The 22730-nt window shown below is 42.3% G+C and overlaps 1 protein-coding gene across 6 annotated transcripts in view; it reads left to right on the forward strand.

Annotated features, from left to right (window-relative positions):
* Window positions 1-22730, forward strand: part of LOC146567902 (ryanodine receptor 2-like) — a 327426-nt gene that overhangs the window by 297920 nt on the left and 6776 nt on the right. For all 6 annotated transcript variants that reach the window (XM_085283596.1, XM_085283600.1, XM_085283597.1 and 3 more), the window contains 9 exons: window positions 2393-2435; window positions 2689-2822; window positions 13669-13729; window positions 15547-15693; window positions 15805-15939; window positions 18574-18730; window positions 21160-21224; window positions 21408-21508; window positions 22360-22411. In XM_085283596.1, coding sequence (XP_085139722.1) covers window positions 2393-2435; window positions 2689-2822; window positions 13669-13729; window positions 15547-15693; window positions 15805-15939; window positions 18574-18730; window positions 21160-21224; window positions 21408-21508; window positions 22360-22411 — 895 coding nt within the window. The remainder of the gene's footprint in view (window positions 1-2392; window positions 2436-2688; window positions 2823-13668; window positions 13730-15546; window positions 15694-15804; window positions 15940-18573; window positions 18731-21159; window positions 21225-21407; window positions 21509-22359; window positions 22412-22730) is intronic.

Here is a 22730-nt window from a genome sequence, read left to right on the forward strand (position 1 = left end):
TATAGTTTTGAATTATCTTTCTTGTTGATCAGTTAGCATATAATTTTTGTTGGGGGAATAACCTGCACCCAACCTGGGTAAGGGACCAGACAAAGAGTGATTCAAAAACCCATGTGCAAACCACAGTTTGTCTATAACAAACACCATGTTCAAACACAAGTGTGTCCATATGTGCACGTGGCACCAGGATTCCTAGAACACAGGTCGATGATTGATTATGTAATCGTATCATCGGATCTGTGGACTCATGTTCTGGATACTCAGGTGAAGAGAGGTGTTGAGCTGTCAACTGATCATCACTTGGTAGTAAGTTCGATCAGGTGTCAGGCGAAGATGCTGAACATATCTGGGGCGCTTAAATGTAAAGTGAGGCTGCACTGGGGACACCTAGTCTGCAAGTACTTCAACTGCCACTTCCAGCAGACCTTTTACAGCATTTTGGGGGAGACTGGGGACATGGAGTCCGAATGGACCATGTTCAGGACCTCAATTGCTGAAGTCGCTCCACTAAACTGCAGCGGCAAGGGTGTTAGTGCCTGTGGTTGGTGCAATGTCATGGTGTTAACCCCTGAACCAGATAGTGGACACCGGAGGTGAAAGAAAGCATCAGGCTGAAGAAGAAGTCCCCTCGGGTTTGGTTAGCCTGTGGGACTTCTGAGGCAGCCAATAGGTACCAACAGCGAATGCGGCTCAGGCATTTGCAGAAGCAAAAACTTGGCGTGGGAGGAGTTCGGAGAGGCCATGCCGCAAATGACTTTCAGACTGCCTCGAAGAGATCCAGGCAAACCATCAGGCGACTCAGGAGGGGAAAGCGGTGCTCTACCTGCACTGTAGTGGGATTAAGGAGGTCCTGGAAGTATTCCTTCCACCGCCCAACAATATCCTCAGTCGAAGTCAGCAGCGCTGCACCTAATAGTGCAGGTGCAGCGCTGCTGACTTCCAAAGAAGCAGAGTCTGGGGACAAAGGGGACGACTCGTCCATCACCGGGGGTGAGGTCACAGAGGAAGTCAAGTGTTAAGTGTGCTCCAACTATAGGGGGATCACACTCCTCAGCCTCCCTGGTAAAGTCTATGCCGGGGTGAGGATAGAAGAGTCCATCCATTAGTCGATCCTTGGATACAGGAGGAACAATGTGATTTTCATCCTGGTGGCAGAATACTGGAAAAGCTCTTAACCTCTAAAGGATACTTGAGGGTGGATGGGAGTTTGCCTAACCAGTCTACATGTTTTTTGTGGACTTGGAGAAGGCCTTCAACCATCACCATCAGACTCATTCCCAGTGAGTGTTGGACTCCACCAGGGCTGCCCTTTGTCACTGATTCTATCCATAATTTTTATGGACAGAACTTCTAGGCATACCCAAGTGGTGGAAGGGTTCCACTTCCTCAGAATATTGTCTCTGCTTTTTGCAGATGATGTGGTTCAGTTGGCTTCATCAGGTGGTGGCTAGCAGCTCACAATGGAGCAGTTCACAACCAAATATGATGCGTCAGGAATTAGAATCAGCACCTCCAAGTCTGAGGCCATGGTGCTCAGCCGGAAAAGGCAGGAGTGCCCACTCTGGTTCTGGGACGAGTTTCTGCCCCATGTTAAGGAGTAACTCGGTGTCTTGTTCACGAGTGAGGGTTGAGGGGAGCAGGAGATCGACAGACTGCGGCTCCAGTGATGCGGATGCTGTACCGGTCTGTTGTGGTGAAGAAAGAACTGAGCGTAAATGCGAAAGAGAGAGTAACTGTTAGGTTTATATTGTGGATTGTCATTTATGCTTAGAAATATATAACAATATATTCTTAGAAGTATAAAATTGTTTGTAGATTGATAGAGGTTTGATCCTTAGTAGTCTGTAACGACTCTGTGTGCCTTTCAGAGTGTTCTGGCATACACACACATCTTAAGGTCATGAGAGAGGTCACACCTTCTCTTAGTGATTTATGGTATAGGAGGACACCTACTCTGTGTCTGGTTAAGTATAAGAGCCCTTTGTTTAGGTGGACCGCAGCGCTCCTAGCACCAGCTTGGGGAGTCTTCACAGGAACACACACACACACACACACACACACACACACACACACACACACACACACACACTATGCACAGACTGGTACTCTTTGTTCACATGTATGCCTATGTAAGATGTCATATGTTAATGAACCTATGCATATTGATGTAACCACAATAAAAGGAGCGCTACAGGGAACCTGGCTGAGAGGCCGACGGAGGTCAAGTGGGCAGAACAACACTCGACTTCAGTCGGGCCTCCCTCGTGCACGAGTAACACAAAGAACTTTGGTGACTTGCGTCTTGATTTTGCTGTTGTAGTAGAATTGTCTCGTTCCAGCAGTGGGTCTGTGCCAGACAGACCCATCAGTAACTTTGTCCTTTGACTTTCAGATCTTTCCCCAATAACTACTGGGATAAATTTGTGAAGAGAAAGGTAAGTTTTGTTTTGTTTTGTTTTACTGGATAAAAATATTTTAAAAATGTTTTCCTAAATTCCAAATTGAACTTGTACAACTGGCAAGTCTTTGAGGACACTGGTTGTACTGGGTAGCTCATTCTCTTAAACTACAGTCCTGCCACATTGGTGTGATCTTTCCCTGTGTAGTTTAAGGTTTTCTAGATAGAATACTGTTTTGGGAAATGAAAACGTGGAAAGCATCTGTTTAAGAAGTCCTGCTCTTTCTCAGGTGATGGATAAATATGGGGAGTTTTATGGCCATGACCGAATCAGTGAGCTGCTGGGACTGGACAAAGCTGCTCTGGACTTCAGTGATGCTCACAAAAAGAGAAAACCCAGGAAAGACAGTTCGCTTGCTGCAGTGTGAGTAGTCTGTGTGTAGTGTGCAAGTAATAGAGTTTATGTGTGAGAGAGAGAGATGTTATGGGGAAGAAAAGTCTGACTACAGGAACAATGTCAGTGTGGGGGCACTGCCGTCTTATTAGGATAGTTCCAATCTGATGACAGGATAGCTCAGCGGATTTGTCCCTGAAACTGCAGAAGAGGCACAAGCTCATTTGTTTTAAATTTTTTTTACACATCATGACAATGTTAAATAGTTCATTTAAACTGTTTATAGCACTGTGATGATTGTGATCTGTCTACTTAATGTCAGTTCTTTTACTAGCCGAATGAGCAAAATTGAATTTTGCATACCTTCAGGGTTAGTTGTTGATAAGAGATGCTAATGCGATCACCGCTAGCTTATTAAGCTTAATAGTAGGTGCGGCTAATGTTTATAATAATATCTTTCTATGTAACGAGTAGTGACATTATTACTTGGCTACCCAAATAATGAAATTATTTGTTCATGAGTGTGTTGTTGGAGACGTGTTGTTCGCAAACGAGACTCCTGCTTAGCCCTGCTGAGAATCCATGCAGGCAGGGGCGGGACATTGTTTTGATGGGCACACCATGCGGCCAATCACATAGAAAGGCTAGGATCATGCATTTATGTGAAAGAAAGGTGGGGGCAGACATTCTGATGACAGGAAGTTGGAAAAAAGTGAAGACAAAAATAACAAAAAAGGAATAGCGTTTGCCGGCATTTCGATTATATTATGTTTTTTGACAACACTGAATAAAAAAATGACTTCCTAACACACCATTCATAATTGCTAAATGTCGTAAGAGCCAGTTCGTCAAAGGGAGTGAAACAAAAGCTGAATAAAATTTACACAGCTCAGCAGATAACTTTGTCTTCGCCCTGCAAAATGACTGGAGAATATCCAGCCATGAGTTTGTTCCCCGAAGCTTAAGCGCACTCAAGTTATCCTTTAGGTCAGTAAGCCAAAACACACCAGCTCAACATTTTCACCTCCAAATGTCTTTGGAGCTTACTAAAAATCTTCACTTAAAACCCAATTTGTTTCAAGAAGGAACACTTCCTGGATTCAACCCACTTCTATTTGCAAGGTATACGTACAGGGTTAAATATCAAAACAATCCAAGGCACTCCCTTTTCAAGGTTCAAGGTTCAAGGTTCAAGGTTCTTTATTTGTCACATGCATAGTTATACAAGTATAACACACAGTGAAATGTAGCCTGACACGCTCCTCGACATGTGCAAAAATTGGGGGGGGGGGGGGTGTAGAGGAAGAACATTATATATATATATATATATATATAAAAATTAACACCCAGCACGCCCCTGCGGGCGGTTTTATCCTTCAAGCTCGGGTCCTCTACCAGAGGCCTGGGAGCTTGAGGGTCCTGCGCAGTATCTTAGCTGTTCCCAGGACTGCGCTCTTCTGGACAGAGATCTCCGATGTTGTTCCCGGGATCTGCTGGAGCCACTCGCCTAGCTTGGGAGTCACCGCACCTAGTGCTCCGATTACCACGGGGACCACCGTTACCTTCACCCTCCACATCCTCTCGAGCTCTTCTCTGAGCCCTTGGTATTTCTCCAGCTTCTCGTGTTCCTTCTTCCTGATATTGCTGTCATTCGGAACCGCTACATCGATCACTACGGCCGTCTTCTTCTGTTTGTCTACCACCACTATGTCCGGTTGGTTAGCTACCACCATTTTGTCCGTCTGTATCTGGAAGTCCCACAGGATCTTAGCTCGGTCATTCTCCACCACCCTTGGGGGCATCTCCCATTTTGACCTCGGGACTTCTAGGTTATACTCGGCACAGATGTTCCTGTACACTATGCCGGCCACTTGGTTATGGCGTTCCATGTATGCCTTGCCTGCTAGCATCTTGCACCCTGCTGTTATGTGCTGGATTGTCTCTGGGGCATCTTTACACAGCCTGCACCTGGGGTCTTGCCTGGTGTGATAGACCCCAGCCTCTATGGATCTTGTACTCAGAGCTTGTTCTTGTGCTGCCATGATTAGTGCCTCTGTGCTGTCTTTCAGTCCAGCTTTGTCCAGCCACTGGTAGGATTTCTGGATATCAGCCACCTCCTCTATCTGCCGGTGGTACATACCGTGCAGGGGCCTGTCCTTCCATGATGGTTCCTCGTCTCCCTCCTCTTTCTTGGGTTTCTGCTGCCTGAGGTATTCACTGAGCACTCGGTCAGTTGGGGCCATCTTCCCAATGTATTCTTGGATGTTCCTTGTCTCATCCTGGACTGTGGTGCTGACACTCACCAGTCCCCGGCCCCCTTCCTTCCGCTTAGCGTACAGCCTCAGGGTGCTGGACTTGGGGTGAAACCCTCCATGCATGGTCAGGAGCTTTCTTGTCTTTATGTCAGTGGCTTCTATCTCCTCCTTTGGCCAGCTTATTACCCCAGCAGGGTATCTGATCACGGGCAGGGCGTATGTGTTGATGGCCCGGATCTTGTTCTTACCATTCAGCTGACTCCTCAGGACTTGCCTGACCCTCTGCAGGTACTTGGTGGTTGCAGCCTTTCTAGCGGCCTCTTCATGGTTCCCATTTGCCTGCGGGATCCCCAGGTACTTGTAACTGTCCTCTATGTCTGCAATGTTGCCTTCTGGTAGTTCAATCCCCTCAGTTCTGACTACCTTCCCTCTCTTTGTTACCATCCGACTACACTTCTCCAGTCCGAACGACATTCCAATGTCATTGCTGTATAGCCTGGTAGTGTGGATCAGTGAATCGATGTCTCGTTCACTCTTGGCATACAGCTTGATGTCATCCATGTACAGGAGGTGGCTGACAACTGCTCCGTTCCGTAGTCGGTATCCGTAGCCAGTCTTGTTAATGATCTCACTGAGGGGGTTCAGGCCTATGCAGAACAGCAGTGGGGACAGAGCATCTCCTTGGTTAGACTACATAGCGTAGTGGTTAGACTACACGCCTTTGGAACAGAGGATCGCAAGTTCGATTCCTGCCTGGGGCGTCTGTATCCAGTAAGGGTCCTAAGGCTAGACCCCCTATGCTAAGCAAGCCTACCGCAGACATGAGCGAGACAGATAAATATGAAGGCATGCCGGCTCGGACGTCGCCCGGATCAACAAGGTCCGCGTCAGGTGTTGAGGAACCAGGGCACCCTGACGAAAAGTGGGCTACTGGAACAAGAAGGCATCGGTGGGCAAGGGACGAAAACAGGGCGTTGTTGGAATGCTACTACGCAAGTAACCCCGGCGGAAGGGGCTACATGAATAGGATGAGGGACATATGGATATATATATATATATATATATATACACTGGGTGAATGTGCAGTAGTAGCAGCAAGCAGGTGAATTCTGTACATTAATATGAATAGACATCTGAAAGTAAAATTAAACTACCATCATTTTCACTGTAAGATCCAGGCATAAATCCCATTAAGATCCTTTGGGATGACTGTAGGTATCTTGTTCACTCTCCAAAACCCTCAAATATGGCTGAATTAAAACAACTGTGCAAAGAAAAGGGAGCAAAAATTCCTCCACGGCGATATGAAAGACACAATAAGCAATAAGCAAATGCCTGGTTGCAATTTTTGCTGCTGGTTGAACAACTAATAAAAGTTTAGGGGCAGTTACTTTTTCACACAGGATTTGGGCAGATTTTTTTCTCTTAATAAATGAGATCATCATTTAAAAACTGCATTTTGTTTTTGCTCAGGTTGTCTTTGTCTAATGTTAAACTTTGTTTGATGACCTAAAACATGCAAAGGTGACAAATATGGAAAAAAAAAAGCATCAGGAAGTGAGCAAATTTCAAAAGTACTGTACAAAGAATTAAAACATGTAATATGGCTGAAAGCAACACAGCAGTATGAGTATGTGTGAAAGGAGACACTGCAGAGTAATATAGTATTAGAAGTGTGTAAGCACTTTGGTCAGTAAGATTGGAAGATAGCTACTAAATTAAAAGTCTAGCTCATTTGAAGCCTGGAAAAATGCCAATTGTCAGATCATCAATATTGCAACTCTATCATTAAGACAGGGATTATGATGGATTTTATTCAAGTATTTGATTAAATTAATTATTACGAGTTTTCCTTTCCACTGCAGCTTTGGTGTTTAATAATTCATGAGCAAGCAAAAACAAATGTAAACAAAATGTAAAACATAGGCTTAGACTACGTGCATATTTGATATAAGGTCAAAAAGTACAAATAGGTGTCCATTTAAGGATCATATGTTAATGTGAGGGGCGATTGTGGCTCAAGAGTTGGGAGTTCGGAAGGTTGCCGGTTCGAGCCCTGGCTCCGACAGTCTCGGTCGTTGTGTCCTTGGGCAAGACGTTTCACCCGTTGCCTACTGGTGTTGGCCAGAGGGCCCGGTGGCGCAAGTGTTCGGCAGCCTCGCCTCTGTCAGTGCGCCCCAGGGTGGCTGTGGCTACAATGTAGCTGCCATCACCAGTGTGTGAATGTGTGTGTGACTGGATGCGTAAAGCGCTTTGGGGTCCTTAGGGACTAGTAAAGCGCTATACAAATACAGGCCACTTACCATTTACCAATGTTTAAATAACTTAATAAATTAATTCAATTCAATTTTATTTATATAGCGCCAAATCACAACAAAAGTCGCCTCAAGGCGCTTCATAGGTACAGAGAAAAACCAACAATCATATGACCCCCTATGAGCAAGCACTTTGGCGACAGTGGGAAGGAAAAACTCCCTTTTAACAGGAAGAAACCTCCGGCAGAACCAGGCTCAGGGAGGGGCGGGGCCATCTGCTGTGATTGGTTGGGGTGAGAGAAGGAAGACAGGATAAAAGACATGCTGTGGAAGAGAGACAGAGGTTAATAACAGATATGATTCAATGCAGAGAGGTCTGTTAACACATAGTGAGTGAGAAAGGTGACTGGAAAGGAAAAACTCAATGCATCATGGGAATCCCCCGGCCGCCTACGTCTATTGCAGCATAACTAAGGGAGGTGGGGCCAGGTTTCACAATGAACACACCCGAAACTCTGGCTGATTGGGACCCACGCCCAGTTTCACACCTTGGCTCAGGCGATTAGAGGATCATCAGGGGTCCTTTTGTCCCTCTGTGGGGGGAAACTCCCACTAGGTTTATATCTGGGACTCTCCACCATTTGACCTTAGAACTGAAGAAGCTTCTCGGATGAGAGGTGAAACGTCTTCAAGCAACTTAAAGAAGTCCAGACGCTTTTCTTTGCAAGCTCCTTTGACTACGATGACCTGGATGACTGAGAACCTTCACAGACATAACTAAGGGAGGATTCAGGGTCACCTGGTCCAGCCCTAACTATATGCTTTAGCAAAAAGGAAAGTTTGAAGCCTAATCTTAAAAGTAGAGATAGTGTCTGTCTCCTGAATCCAAACTGGAAGCTGGTTCCACAGAAGAGGGGCCTGAAAACTGAAGGCTCTGCCTCCCATTCTACTTTGAAATACTCTAGGAACAACAGGTAGGCCTGCAGTGTGAGAGCGAAGTGCTCTAATAGGCTGATATGGTACTACAAGGTCATTAAGATAAGATGGGGCCTGATTATTTAAGACCTTGTATGTGAGGAGCAGGATTTTGAATTCAATTCTGGATTTAACAGGAAGCCAATGAAGGGAAGCCAATACAGGAGAAATATGCTCTCTCTTTCTAGTCCCTGTCAGGACTCTTGCTGCAGCATTTTGGATTAGCTGAAGGCTTTTCAGTGAGTTTTTAGGACCTGATAATAATGAATTACAGTCGTCCAGCCTGGAAGTAATAAATGCATGAACTAGTTTTTCAGCGTCACTCTGAGACAGGATATTTCTAATACAGCCAACAGGGGGAAAAAATGATCAAAAATGGGTTTGTTTTAGAATCTTTGTTTCTTTTTTTGATGCTCATCAGGGAAAGACAAAAGATCCCTCAGAGAGATGTTCCACAAATGGCGGCGCTATTTTCTGGATAACTGATTAGTTAGTACATAGTGATTTTATAACTGCTGGTCTCTAATCTGGAGCACAACCTGCTCCAGAACAGGTTAGATTCATAGCATAAGTCACCATTGCAAGTTGCATTATGTTGGATATTATGAACTTTCTTTGCTCACGTAAATATTAGGGGTGCGACGATACACAAAATTCACGGTTCGGTTCGGTTCGATACTTTGGTGTCACGGTTCGATATTTGTTCGATACAAAAAAATGTTCATGCCTTTTTAATTTGTCATTTATTAAAATTATAAATATATATTTTAACTCAAAAGTAGAGTTTTTAAATTTAACCCTAACCCTTGTGCGTGTTTTTCATTTTGACAGCGAATGCGCACCTGCGGACCACTTATGTGCAGCCCTGGTTATTTAGCTCGTCATATTGCAGCCACAGAAATTATTTTGTCCATGAAACCATAAAGCTGCACTTTCTTTTTGCCTCATAGTCTGATTTGTCATAACTTCTCCGTTTTGTGGTAAGCTTTTCTTTGGCTGTCACTTCTTCACCCTGACCTGTCTTATTTGGCTCAGCAGAACTAAAATGCTTTTACACGCTCACTCACATAACGCTCAGCGATTCTCTGCGCGATCAACCTCTCACATGTTTAAGCTGCGGGAGATTTCACTTGTCATGTTTGCATAGTAAGCTAACGATTGATAAGACGATGTCAGAGGAATTGGTGCGCAAATTATCATCACTCACCAATCATGTGCTAACGGCTGTCTAAATGACTTGGGTAAAGTTAGTAGCATGCTTGTTGTTTTTGTCTTTGCACGAGGATGATGTCGGCGTAAATGTGCAGTCATATTCGTTGTGTTCCCACTAGTGCTGTCAGCGTTAATCTCGTTGAAATGACCTTAACGCCACAACACGGCAACCCCTGATCGCCCTGTGCGTGGGGCTGGACGGCCAACACGTTAACGATCTAACTGCGCTAACACACTAGCTCCCACCCATGTAATTGAGCATTGCATGGCACATCCAACATACTGTTTTACTTTAGTCCATGACTCGCTTACCTTCAGGGTCATACGTCACATGAAAACTAAAATAATTCCAAACGCCAGATCTGAATGAGGGTGGAGGAGGTCCATGTTGCAAGGAGAGCTTAACTTCTGTCTCGCTAGCTTGCCCTGCGCTCTTCCTTCTGACTATGCTGTCTGTGTTGAGCGCTCAGTGGATCTGCGCTCGACAGTGCAGCCTAGGCGGAGTAGTCGAGCGCAGATTCACTGAGCGCTCAACACAGACAGCATCGTCAGAAGGAAAGTTGATAAAATAAATTACAAATGTTGTATTGTTCGATACATATGCGTACCGAACCGAAAGCACTGTATCGAACGGTTCAATATCGATACGAATATCGATATTAGTAACTCTTATTTGGCACATAATGATCCCTATGAGTGTCACCTACTTCAAAAGGGTAGTTACACTCATCCCCCCTCCCTTTTCAAACACCTTCGATGCCTGTCTGACATGTCTTCCCAATGTGATGTTTGTGTAAAGTTTGGTCAGAGGGTTCCTTTGTAAGTGCGCATGTGACATTAGCGTACTGCCTGCTGTAACCTATAATTTCCTTTAGGATCAATAAAGTATTTCTGATTCTTATTCTGATTAGAGGATGGTGATAAATTGGTGATTCAAATCTATAAAGAACATAAAAATATAACAGTAAAATGCAACATTTTTACAAACCAGGAGATTAATGCTGCAGAAAATGGTTAATACTTAGCACACCAAGTGTTAAAATAAACATTTAATTTAAAGTTAATTATTTTTTGGTCAAACTTTTAGGTCAAATTACCTTAACTCCCGAACCACTGGCACAATTGAAAAATTCAAATGGTTCCTGAAAGCATCAACTCTTTTTCAGTAAGGCTCAGGCCCAGGCAGGCGCCACATCCAAATTTTGGCAAATAACAAAGAAAACAAAAGAGCAAAAAGCAAAAACAAAACTATAAAAACATGGCTGTTTGTGTGTCTTCTGTAGGGCTCCATCACACTCACTAACGCTCTCTTCTCTCAACCAACCTCCAACCGTCTTTTTGGGGTTGCTGCAACACTGTGCCAGGGATTACTGTAATGACCCTAAAATCCCTGACAAGCACAGAGTCACTGTTTTCAGGAACCATTGAAAGTCTTTCATTTGAAATGGTTCAGGACTTATGGGAGTTACAGATGTTGAAAATGTTGCAAAACACCTGTCTGAGGCTAGTGACAGGTTAGGCTGATTATTTCATTGTGAAGGGCACTGTTGGCACTGCTGTTTATTTCAAATCAAATCAAATCACTTTTATTGTCACATCACATGTGCAGGTACATTGGTACAGCACATGTGAGTGAAATTCTTGTGTGCGAGCTTCACAAGCAAGAGAGTTGTGCAAAATACAATAATGTAAACAAGCAAAATACAAGAATGGCTACATCTGAAACTAATAAATATATGTACAATATATAATAGTATATGCATTTCTGGATGTGTATACTAAATATTTTTCTACGTGTGTGTGTGTGTGTGTGTGTGTGTGTGTGTGTGTGTGTACACAGATTTTACAAATTAAATAGAGTAAACAATGAATAGAATATATAAAATAAATAAAATAAAATATACAGAGTTGAATATTCAATTCAATTCAATTCAATTTTATTTATATAGCGCCAAATCACAACAAAAGTCGCCTCAAGGCGCTTCATAGATACAGAGAAAAACCCAACAATCATATGACCCCCTATGAGCAAGCACTTTGGCGACAGTGGGAAGGAAAAACTCCCTTTTAACAGGAAGAAACCTCCGGCAGAACCAGGCTCAGGGAGGGGCGGCCATCTGCTGCGACCGGTTGGGGAGAGAGAAGGAAGACAGGATAAAGACATGCTGTGGAAGAGAGACAGAGGTTAATAACAGATATGATTCAATGCAGAGAGGTCTATTAATACATAGTGAGTGAGAAAGGTGACTGGAAAGGAAAAACTCAATGCATCATGGGAATCCCCCGGCCGCCTACATCTATTGCAGCATAACAAAGGGAGGATTCAGGGTCACCTGGTCCAGCCCTAACTATATGCATGTGCAAAACAGTGGCATTACTGTACAGTATGGAGTGCATAATGTTAAAGTTCCAGTAGTGAAGCTGAGGTGTCTATGACGTGTTCAGCAGTCTGATGGCCTGGTGGAAGAAGCTGTCTCTCAGTCTGCTGGTACGGGACCGGATGCTGCAGAACCTCCTTCCTGATGGAAGCAGTCTGAACAGTTTATGGCTGGGGTGACTGGAGTCCTTGATGATCCTCCCCGCTTTCCTCAGGCACCGCTTCCTGTAGATGTCTTGGAGGAAGGGAAGCTCACCTCCAATTATCTGTTCAGAGCACCGCACTACTCGCTGGAGAGCTTTGCAGTTGTAGGCGGTGCTGTTGCCATACCAGGTGGTGATGCATCCAGTGAGGATGCTCTCAATGGCACAGTGATAGAAGGTCCTGAGGATGCGGGGGCTCATGCCGAATCTTTTCAGTCTCCTGAGAAAGAAGAGGCGCTGCTGCGCCTTCTTCACTGTTTTGTTTGTGTGTACTGACCACGTAAGATCCTCAGCCAGATGTACTCCAAGGAACCGGAAGCTGCTCACTCTCTCCACAGCAGCGCCGTTGATGGTGATGGGGGTGTGTACTTCTCTGCACCTCCGGAAGTCCACTATCAACTCCTTTGTCTTTGCAACGTTGAGGGTGAGATGGTTGTCTTGACACCAGTGGGTCAGGGCGCTGACCTCCTCCCTTTAAGCCATCTCATCACTGTTGGTGATAAGACCCACCACTGTAGTGTCGTCCGCAAACTTCACAACTTCACATTTCTAAGGCACAGTAGCATATTAGAGCTCTGAAATTTTAAATAGATCTAATTAAACATTTAAGTCTACTGTCCCACAACATAATAAGATGTGAAAATCAATTTAGTCTGTCAGCAGATCAAAGTAAAATTATTTTCATTGACTTTCCGTGCCAGTTACACACTCCCCTTCTTATCCCAAATAAGCACACCCTCCAAGCAGCAACTATCACACACATACCAGTCATAGAAAAAAAGTGTGTTTCAGTGTTAAATTTTGTGCAATTTGCCGTAAATTGTCTACCACAAACCTTAGTAGAGTTTAAGTTTTGGTAGAAGAGTCAAGCTGTGCTCATTAGTCTAGCATAGAAAATTTTTAAATTTCTTTTTAATTATTAGATCAGATTATTTTATTTCTATTTTTTGTAACTCCATTTAAAAATGCAGTTTGCCAGTTAGGTAATCGAATAATGATCAGTTACAGCTGACTTACAGGCCAGTCACCTGTCAGTCAAAGTGGCCATGCCCTTACCTTCCATCACTGTCCAAATGACCCACCATACAGTTGTTATGAAGTTTAAAACTGTACTGTACAGGGCAGGTTCTAGGTGTGCATTTTAATGGTATTTAGTGGAGGATTTTAAATTGTAAACTGTTGGTTACATAGCCCTTTTCTACTCTACTTCAGCATTTAAAGCTCACGTAGAGCTCAAACTTCAGAGAAGAACACAAAGGAGATTTCCTGCATCTGTCAGTCTGGCTGACAGTGACTTTAATAAAGTCATGGTTCCATGGGGTCATCCTCTATGGGGGATTTGGATTAATAAGAAATTTTCTGCAACAAAGAATAGCAGGTACAATCATGTAAACAGAACTGCAGTATTGTTTATCTGAACACTGAACAAGACATGATCCTGTCACATTTACATAAGTTTTCAAAGTGGTTATACCAGGTAAAGGCGCTAAGATATCTTCAGTTCTCATAACAGAGAGCCCCTTTCATTTAAACCATTTCTGTTCACGTTAAAACATGAAACATGTAAAAAGACTTTGTTTCTTCTCACTGTGTTCACAGGTTGAACTCTGTTGATGTCAAGTACCAGATCTGGAAGCTGGGGGTTGTGTTCACAGACAATGTAAGCAATCAGAATCACTCAGGACAGCGATGTCTGGCTCCATCATGTGGATTCCCTGCAGAAGTTCTTAACTCTTTTGTCTTTTTTGTTTATATCAGAGTAATTTCACAGGGACATTTTTAGTTTACCTCAACTTTTTTTCTAGTTCCTGTTTAAAATGTTTTAAAGTTGCTTATGGCATTTAACATCAATAGCAGTAACGGCATCATATGACCTGTTGTATCGGCCCATAACATTATAAGATAAAATTCTGGTTATTGTGTCTGGCAATTATGTCATATAAAAATATTGGGATAAATATGAAGCATTTGGCTCATCGTTTATAAAGCAGTGCTCCTACATTAATACATATTAGTATCTAATAAATTGATTTTTTAATTCAGGGAGTTACTAGTTTCATAGTTTGTCATTTTGTTTGACCTCATCAAAAGTGAGTCAAATGTATGCCTTACTGAAAAACCAGTAGTGTTTTCTTCACAGACATGTCTTGAAGTGACTTCCATGGTGCAGATATTATACTGTACTGGGTAGCACTTTATAATAATGTCACACTATTAAGCCTTACTGAGGTAATAGTAAGGTATTAGCAAGTCATATCATTACTTCTTCTTACTATGCCATTTCTAAATATAAATGTAATGGGGTGGCTGTAGCTCAGGAGGTAAAGCAGGTCATCTACTGACTATCCCCGGCTCCCTCAGTCTGCAAGCCAAATATCCTTGGGCAAGATACTAAACTCCAAATTGCTCTCCAATGCATCTATCGGAGTATGAATGTGTGAGTGTTAGATAGGAAGCACTTAAAAGTGTAGAAAAAGGTGCTTGTGTGGGTATGAATGGGTGAAAGTGGCATGTTGTATGAAGTGCTTTGAGCGCTCCAGGACAGTAGAACACCGCTACATAAGAATCAGTCCATTTACCATGACAGATGGTAAACATCTGCACACTGGCAGGGGCCCTGGTTGAGATTCATCTTTAGTTCCTGAAGGCTTTGGAAGACTGCCATGGCTGTCACATCTCTGCAGAATATCTAGGCTTAGCCAGAGGGTGGAGGGTCTCCACTTTGGTGGCCTCAGGATTTAATCTTTTGTGGTGCTTTTTCCGGATGATGTGGTTCGTTGTGGTGTTGGTGTCATCAGGTGGTGACCTCGAGTTTGCACTGCAATAGTTTGCTACAGAGTGTGAAGCAAACCAAATCTGAGATCATGGATCTCAGCTGGAAAAGGTGGAGTGCCTACTCCACCTAAAGGACAGGTTACTGTCCCAAGTGGAGGAGTATTTCGGGGTCTCGTTCAGGAGTGGAACACAAGATGGACGGACGAATTGGGGCAGCATCCACAATGATGTGGATAGTGTACCAATCTGTTGTGGTGAAACTGTCACTTCATTGGTCATTCTATGTTCCTACCATCACTTATCGTTACGAGTTCTAGGTAGTAACATAAAGAGTGAGGTTGCTAATATAAGTGGCAGAAATTAGTTTCCTAATTAGTTTCCTCTTTCTGAAGAGCGAGTGGGCTCTCACTTAGAGAGAGAGTGAGGTCATCCGAGAGGGACTCGGATTAGAGCTGCCGCTCCTCCACATTGAAGGTGTATAAATGTAAATGTAGCTGCTAACTGAGCAATGATCATGATGTGTCATCCACATCTGTGTCAAGAGTCATTAATCTATTGTCTGGTAATTATCATTTGAAATGTTTTATGATGCTTTTATTTGATTTATTAGCTACACAATCAGCAGCCTGGATGTTACCTAATATTGTAAACCAGCGGCTCATTTACACTCATTGACTGAATTTCCATCTTCCGTCCTTGTAGTCCTTCCTGTATCTGGCCTGGTATATGACCATGTCCATTCTGGGTCACTATAACAACTTCTTCTTTGCTGCCCATCTACTGGACATTGCCATGGGTTTTAAGACACTGCGTACCATTCTCTCCTCAGTCACACACAATGGCAAACAGGTGAGAACACTATATGAATATTATAAAATTAAACATTTGTCAATATTGAGTGAAGCTTGTGATATTTGCCCTTGTTTGCATCACAGCAGTCTTTTCTTGCCCCTTCTCCAGCTAGTGCTAACTGTTGGCCTATTAGCAGTGGTGGTGTACCTCTACACAGTAGTGGCCTTCAACTTTTTCAGGAAGTTCTACAACAAGAGTGAAGATGGAGAACTGCCAGATATGAAGTGTGATGACATGCTGACAGTGAGTATGACATGTATTAGACTGTAGTGAACCGGAATAATAGTGCTGGGCAGATGATCAAAACGACAGATAATTTGCATCACAGCATGTGTTAAGAATCAGTCAGTTTCACAAAACAAGTTATCTAAAATGAAAGAACAGGGCTATAGAGTCGGCCTTAAAATGGAAACATTACATATATAAATACTAACTTACACCATGGAGCCCTGCTCTCAGAATCGGTCCTAGATTTAACACTGTCTGTGAAACTGGATTTAATAAAAAATTGTTTAAATTGAAAGGTTTTAGAACATGTTTAGCACCATCCTGTGCCTGTTCAGAGCAGGATGTCATTAGGTTGGATGCACTTACATTAGTTTATGCTAATTTCCTAGTTTATAACTAGTGACAGAACAGTTAATTTGCTGGAAAACAAGGTGACTAAAACTAAAAGTCAGTTTGAGGGGGTCCTGTTTGTATGGGCCCTTCAGTTTGATGAGCCAGAATATAAAGAAACTCAGAAAGAGATGAGAAACAAAGTAACTGACCTCTATCAGTCTGTCTGTCATCTAGTATCATCTGTCAATCTGTCGTCTATCATAGAAGGTTACAAAGCCATGTCTAAGGCTTTTAGGATTCCACTGAATGATGGGTGAGAGCCATTATTCATAAATGAAAAAACACCTGTGAGGCTTCTCAGGATGACTCAAATACTTTTTTGTACCCAAAGCTAATACTGGGATGTCTGGTATGCACTGCTGCAGTTCACTTTCTTGGCTGTGGGAAGTTGCTCCCATCAAGTTTGTCTCACTAAAACTTCATTTTTTGCTGTCTGTAAAGAGCACACACTTCCATTTATGGACAGAGAGCTTTGAGTCAGTAGTTTTAGTCTCGGCAGTGTTACCCTCAGGCAGTAAGAAGATTACTTATTTTGTCCGCTTCTTTTTCAGGCATCTATTACGTTTTTGGGAATAGCAACAGTGCAAGTAATATAAATAATTATATGTTACTAACCTGAGCCTTTACTGTGATTTAAGCTCAATTTAAGACTGTCTTTGGGGGTTACCTTATTTGGCTCCAGGAAGTCTATCCAAAATTGGTGAGCTGGATAAGGGCATTTGGAGTATCAGAATCAGCTGATATACCAGTTTCATGATAGCGGTGCCTACCTACCTTACCTATGCAGCACAAGCTTCCATTGTTTAGCCAGTTTAAAAGAGACAACTTTGTGACATAGTAAAGTCTAACCAAAGATGTGGCCATGAAACAGAAATGGAACAATTATGATGAATTTAAATGTTGGAAGTGTAAGCCATTACCTATACATAAGCACCTGTGTCATTAATGCAGGTCAGTGTGAGTCGGGGTGAAAGATAAGTGTATCGCAAAGCCAAACATTAGACCATCTTGTCAGTGATGAGAGACATGCCAAGTACAAACAGACTCAGCTTAGATGAGAATGTTTTCTGCTGCTAAGCCATCTGAAAGAAATACTATATAAGGGCTCTATGGTATTTTCTGAGGGTAGAAGGAAGCCTTCTGTCACCCGGAAATTTCAGGACACACAAACACACACTAATCCCCTATAGTCAGCCACCCATTGCATTCCATAGAGCTCTTTTGTCTCCTATTAGGGGCTAAGTGTTGCAGCTCGGCCTGTCTGTAGTTCAAGAAGGTGACAGCCGCTTAGTAGGATGGTGAGATGCACTAATGAATGGCACTGCCCTAGCAAGATTGGTCTCCTTCCTTACAATAAGGCTTATAGTAGCAAAAAATGGTCAGATGGTGCGTTCCATGTGAAAGCAGAAGTCGGAATTTCCTGAATTTTTCAGTGTCCCCTCAAGTCAGATTTCCAGCTCTGAACATCGCATCAACCAACAGCCTTAATCAGCCCAACTTAACCATCCAACATGGAACCACTGTATATAAACATTAGTAAAACTGTAAAACCTGTGATCTGTGCTGCTACAGCTGTTTATTTATGACTCGCTACATAAGCCATATGCACAGCACCGGGCAGGTTCTGTCTGCGAATGTGCTGCGGTGCTTTTAACACAAACATTGCGCTGTGTTGTTACTGATGCATTAATAGCTCTGCCTTGCTAAGATAGAAGAAAACTTTTTTTGTGGTTTCGCATTGTTTTGCAACGCCTTCATGAAGAAATCTGGATGGAAGCATATGCTCTCCTAAAAACTGAACACACCTTTCAGCATTGATTTGGTTTCCTCTGTAGTCTGGAGGATGCATCATCCAAAAAGAATTTAAAATATTTATTTGTCCAACCACAGAACATGCTTTATACTTTCCCTCGGTCCCTGGTTTAATGAGCTTTGGTCCGCAGAAGGTAGACAGCAGCGTTTCTAGATCATATTCACATATGGCTTCTTTGTAACCTGCAGAGTTGAGGGCACTGTGAACTGCATTCACTAACAATGATTTTTCAAAATGTTACTGGACCTCTACAGTGACTAGAATCATGCCTGTTTTACTGCAAAGAGACTTACAGATGTCATGTCTTCTGATGTTTCAGAAACATTAGTGTGTTCAAGCTGTTTGTGACAGTCATGGTTCTGCCCATTAAAAACCCAATGCAAAAGATTTGACCTCTGTTACCCCTGTACCCCCCTTCCTGTGTATCTCTCTCTGTTCCTCAGTGTTACATGTTCCACATGTATGTGGGAGTGCGAGCAGGTGGAGGAATTGGTGACCAGATCGAGGATCCAGCTGGTGATGAGTACGAAATCTACCGGATCATCTTTGACATCACTTTCTTCTTCTTTGTCATTGTAATCCTCCTGGCTATCATCCAGGGTGAGGCATCCTACACATACATGCACACAAACAGTTTAATGGAAACACAAGCAGTTAATTAGGCAACTATTAGCCAAATGAATACATTCTAATATTGTAAAGTAGAGTAAACACCACAGGAAGTGGTGATTCAAATGTATAATTATTTTGAGAGCAATCATTTCTGGTTCTGTTTGGTTTCCAATATTTTGGTTGTTCTGTTTATTTCAAATTGACTAGACTAAATAATCGCGAAGTCTCTCCAAAGTGGAGTACACTTGAACACCACCTTAAACAGTTTCCTGCTTGTAAATTCAGATAAAACTGAGCTTATTGTACTTGGCCTTAAAAACTTCAATGAAACATAGTGCCTAACCAGATACGAACTCTGGGGAAAGGATATGTGCATACTAAACAAAATATAGGACTGCTTTCTTTGCACAACATCTCTAAAACTAGAAATATTCTGTCACAGAGTGACGCTGAAAACCTATTTCGTGCATTTATTACTTCTAGGCTGGACTATTCATTATTGTCAGGATGTCCTAAAAACTCACTGAAAAGCCTTCAGCTAATCCACAATGCTGCAGCAAGAGCACTGACAGGGACTAGATATATTGTATTTCTCCCATACTAACGTCTCTTCATTGGCTCCCTGTTAAGTCCAGAACTGAATTTAAAATCCTCCTCTTCCCATAAAAAAACGTAAACATTACTTATTATTAAACTCTGGCTATCTTCCACAGTGTGCCTTTTATCTACAATAATACAAAAAAAACAAGCGCAAACCCCAACAATCATATGACCCTCCTACGAGGAACCACTCTGGGAAGGAAAAACTCCCTTTTAACAGAAGGACACCTCCAGCAGAACCAGGCTCAGGGAGGGCGGCCATCTGCCACGATTGGGCTGGGGGAAGGAAGGCAGGACAAAGACGTGCTTTGAAAGAGAGCCAGAGATTAAAAGTAACTAATAATTAAATGCAGAGCGGTGTACAAACACAAAGTGAGAGAAAAAGGTCACTAAAGAAGAAACAGTGCAACACGGTAACTAAGGGAGGATTCAGGGTCACCTGGTCCAGCACTAACTATATGCTTTATCAAACAGGAAAGTTTGAAGCCTAATCTTAAAAGTAGAGATAGTGTCTGTCTCCTGAATCCGAACTGGAAGCTGGTTCCACAGAAGAGGGTGTACTGTACTGTAAACTCTCAATCAGAACACCTAAGATGGGTTTAGATGGGTCTTCTTGCATGAAAGTGAACTAAAATATACCACCAAGGCAACGGACCAGTGGCGGAAGAAGAAGCAGCACATTAGTTGTGCTGCCTTCCATGGAGTGGCCGAGCCAGTCTGCAGAGCTCAGTCCAATAGAAAATTGATTGATTGATTGAATCTTTATTTTGAACATGTTGAAAAAGTACAACAAAATAGAATTAAAAGAGACAAATGAACAAAGCAAAACAAAAGGAAAACGAGCAACCACAACTCCAAATAACGTTCATGTTCAAAAAGGAGCAGGAAGAAGCATATGCTTATTTAATCCCACCCCTTTTCCACTATCTAGTATCAATAGACTACAGAAATCTGTGGAGGCTTTGAATTCCCAAGAAGGAGCCAAGTAATCTGAAGAATTTCTGTAAAGAGGGATGGGCCAAAATCACTCGTAAGATGTGCAAACCTGGTGATCACCCAAAAGAAATGCCTTACCACTGTGTGTGCCAACAAGGGTTTCTTCACCAAGTGCAAAGTCATATTTTGGTTGGGGATTAAACATCTGTTTCACTCAGTGATATGCAAACCAATCCATAACTTCAATGAAATTTTAGATTTTAGGTTGATATTCTTTCTCTCTCCATTAAAATGTAACTACCATAAAAATTAGAGACTGTTCATTTCTTTTCCAGTGAGAAACGTTAGTGGTAGTAGAAACTGAGTAGGGACCAAATAATTATTTCCCTCTGCCACACATATTGACAATGATGATAACTAAGCTTGTCAAAAACAAAAGTTTGGGGCCTAATCGTAAAAGTAGGGTGTCTGTCTCAGGAACCCAGACTGGAAGCTGGTTTCATTGGAGAAGAGTTGGTTAGAGCTGAGGGCTCTACCTCCCATTCTACTTTTGGAAACAAACCAAGCGTTGGCTTACATTCTGACACTACAGTGCTCAGTTGGATTAATATGATATTATGAGGCTTTTAAAATATGATGGGTCCTGGAAGATTCAGGATTTTGCATCTGTGTAGGCTTTGTCTTTAGTATTTATATCCTTCCCTATAGGGACATACACACTTTGGACGTAATATAGAGAATGTAACTGAATAGCAAAAAAGACTCCTTTAGAAGTATTATAGTAGATATAGTAGATAGCCTGTGGTTTTCATATCTATTGTTGTATTCAGTGTAATAATGTGGACCAGCATGTTTAAGCTCCACCCTCTCTGAAATCCTAGGGTTAATCATTGATGCTTTTGGAGAGCTGAGGGATCAGCAGGAACAAGTGAAAGAAGACATGGAGGTGAAAACACACACAACAGTTCAATGCAGTTTTTTTTAAATTCAGGCATATGAACATGTAAAAATATAGATTTTGTGGTTCTTTTGTTTTGTATAGCTGTACCTCCAACAGAGGCATAGATGAAGATTGCCAATAGGTTACAATAAATGACAACCACCTAACTATCACGTGTTTCTCTTGCAGACCAAATGTTTTATCTGTGGAATAGGTAATGACTACTTTGACACCGTGCCACACGGCTTTGAAACGCACACTCTACAGGAGCACAACTTAGCCAACTACCTGTAAGTACGTCTGGAGAGTGTCTGTATTTCTGTGTGTGTTATTGTACCTTTTAACACCTACATCATCATAGATCATCACACCTACATAGTACACAGTCTTTCAGGTCAGTTAATGAAAGATAGGTACCCAATCTTGGTGTACTTGGGGCTATGATATTTGTCCTGGCTTGTTTTGTACCACAGCATTTGTGTTACACTGAGGTGTGTTTCCACATTATTATCCCCAGTGTTTGGACACTTATTATCCAGTTACATACATTTCAGTGTGGTATTACTCAACTGTAACCACAGTTGCTACCATGATACTACTTGGATATTAAGTGCTTGTTACTTTGGTAATTGAGTCCTAATGACTTAGAAATGACCACGTTACGTTCTTGTCTTTGCCTTGTTACCCTTCCCACTTTATTACTCAGCTGTAATAGAAAATACAACCAAAATTTCAAATGTCTGTTGACTTTAACCCTAAATACAGTACTGTGTCTTGAGCCAGCCCTCATTTCTTGGTATATTGGTTTATGTACAAGTTTCTTAAAATTGTTGTAAAGTCCAAGCTGTCATTAGGAGAGATGTGGGGCAAACCCTGGACAGGTTGTTAGTCTCTCAGAAGACAACAATTCACATGCACATTCACAGCTATGGCCAGAATCACCAATTAAGCTAACAAACATGTCCTTTGAATGTGGCAGGAAGCCTGAGAGAACCCACACAGGCAAGTTAAGAATACACAACTGCCTCCAACCAGCAAGTGCCACTGTAACCTCTGGCACTGATGCTGTGTGACTGATATATGCAATGATAATACTGTTTGTGTTTTCTAACAACTGTGTCTGTGTGTGTGTGTGCTTCAGATTCTTTCTGATGTATCTCATCAACAAAGACGAAACAGAGCACACAGGCCAGGTAAGCACCTTTCCAATCTCTCTGCCAGTAAATATACAAGACTGTCATCCTGTTACGTGGTCAGTACAGTTTAGCTTCAAACTCTCTCTAAGTGTTTCTAACAGTTTTTTAATGGCTGCTAACATTGTTAAAGCCTCAGTATGGAACATGGAAAATCACACTGTTTTTGAGCTAATCTTAATAGTTTCTTTCTTTATGTCCATAAGCAAGTGCTTAACAAATTTAGGTGCCCTAAATTAAGAGCATTTGTAATTACCAAAGTTATTTCTTATGTATCTGTAACAGCTTATCCACCAGTATGCTCGTGGTCTTTAATCCA

Source organism: Mchenga conophoros, linkage group LG8 (assembly GCF_057382185.1).
Source record: "Mchenga conophoros isolate Kocher_MC1m ecotype Shallow Benthic linkage group LG8, M_conophoros_male_GT1.1, whole genome shotgun sequence".
In the NCBI taxonomy this organism is placed as follows: domain Eukaryota; kingdom Metazoa; phylum Chordata; class Actinopteri; order Cichliformes; family Cichlidae; genus Mchenga; species Mchenga conophoros.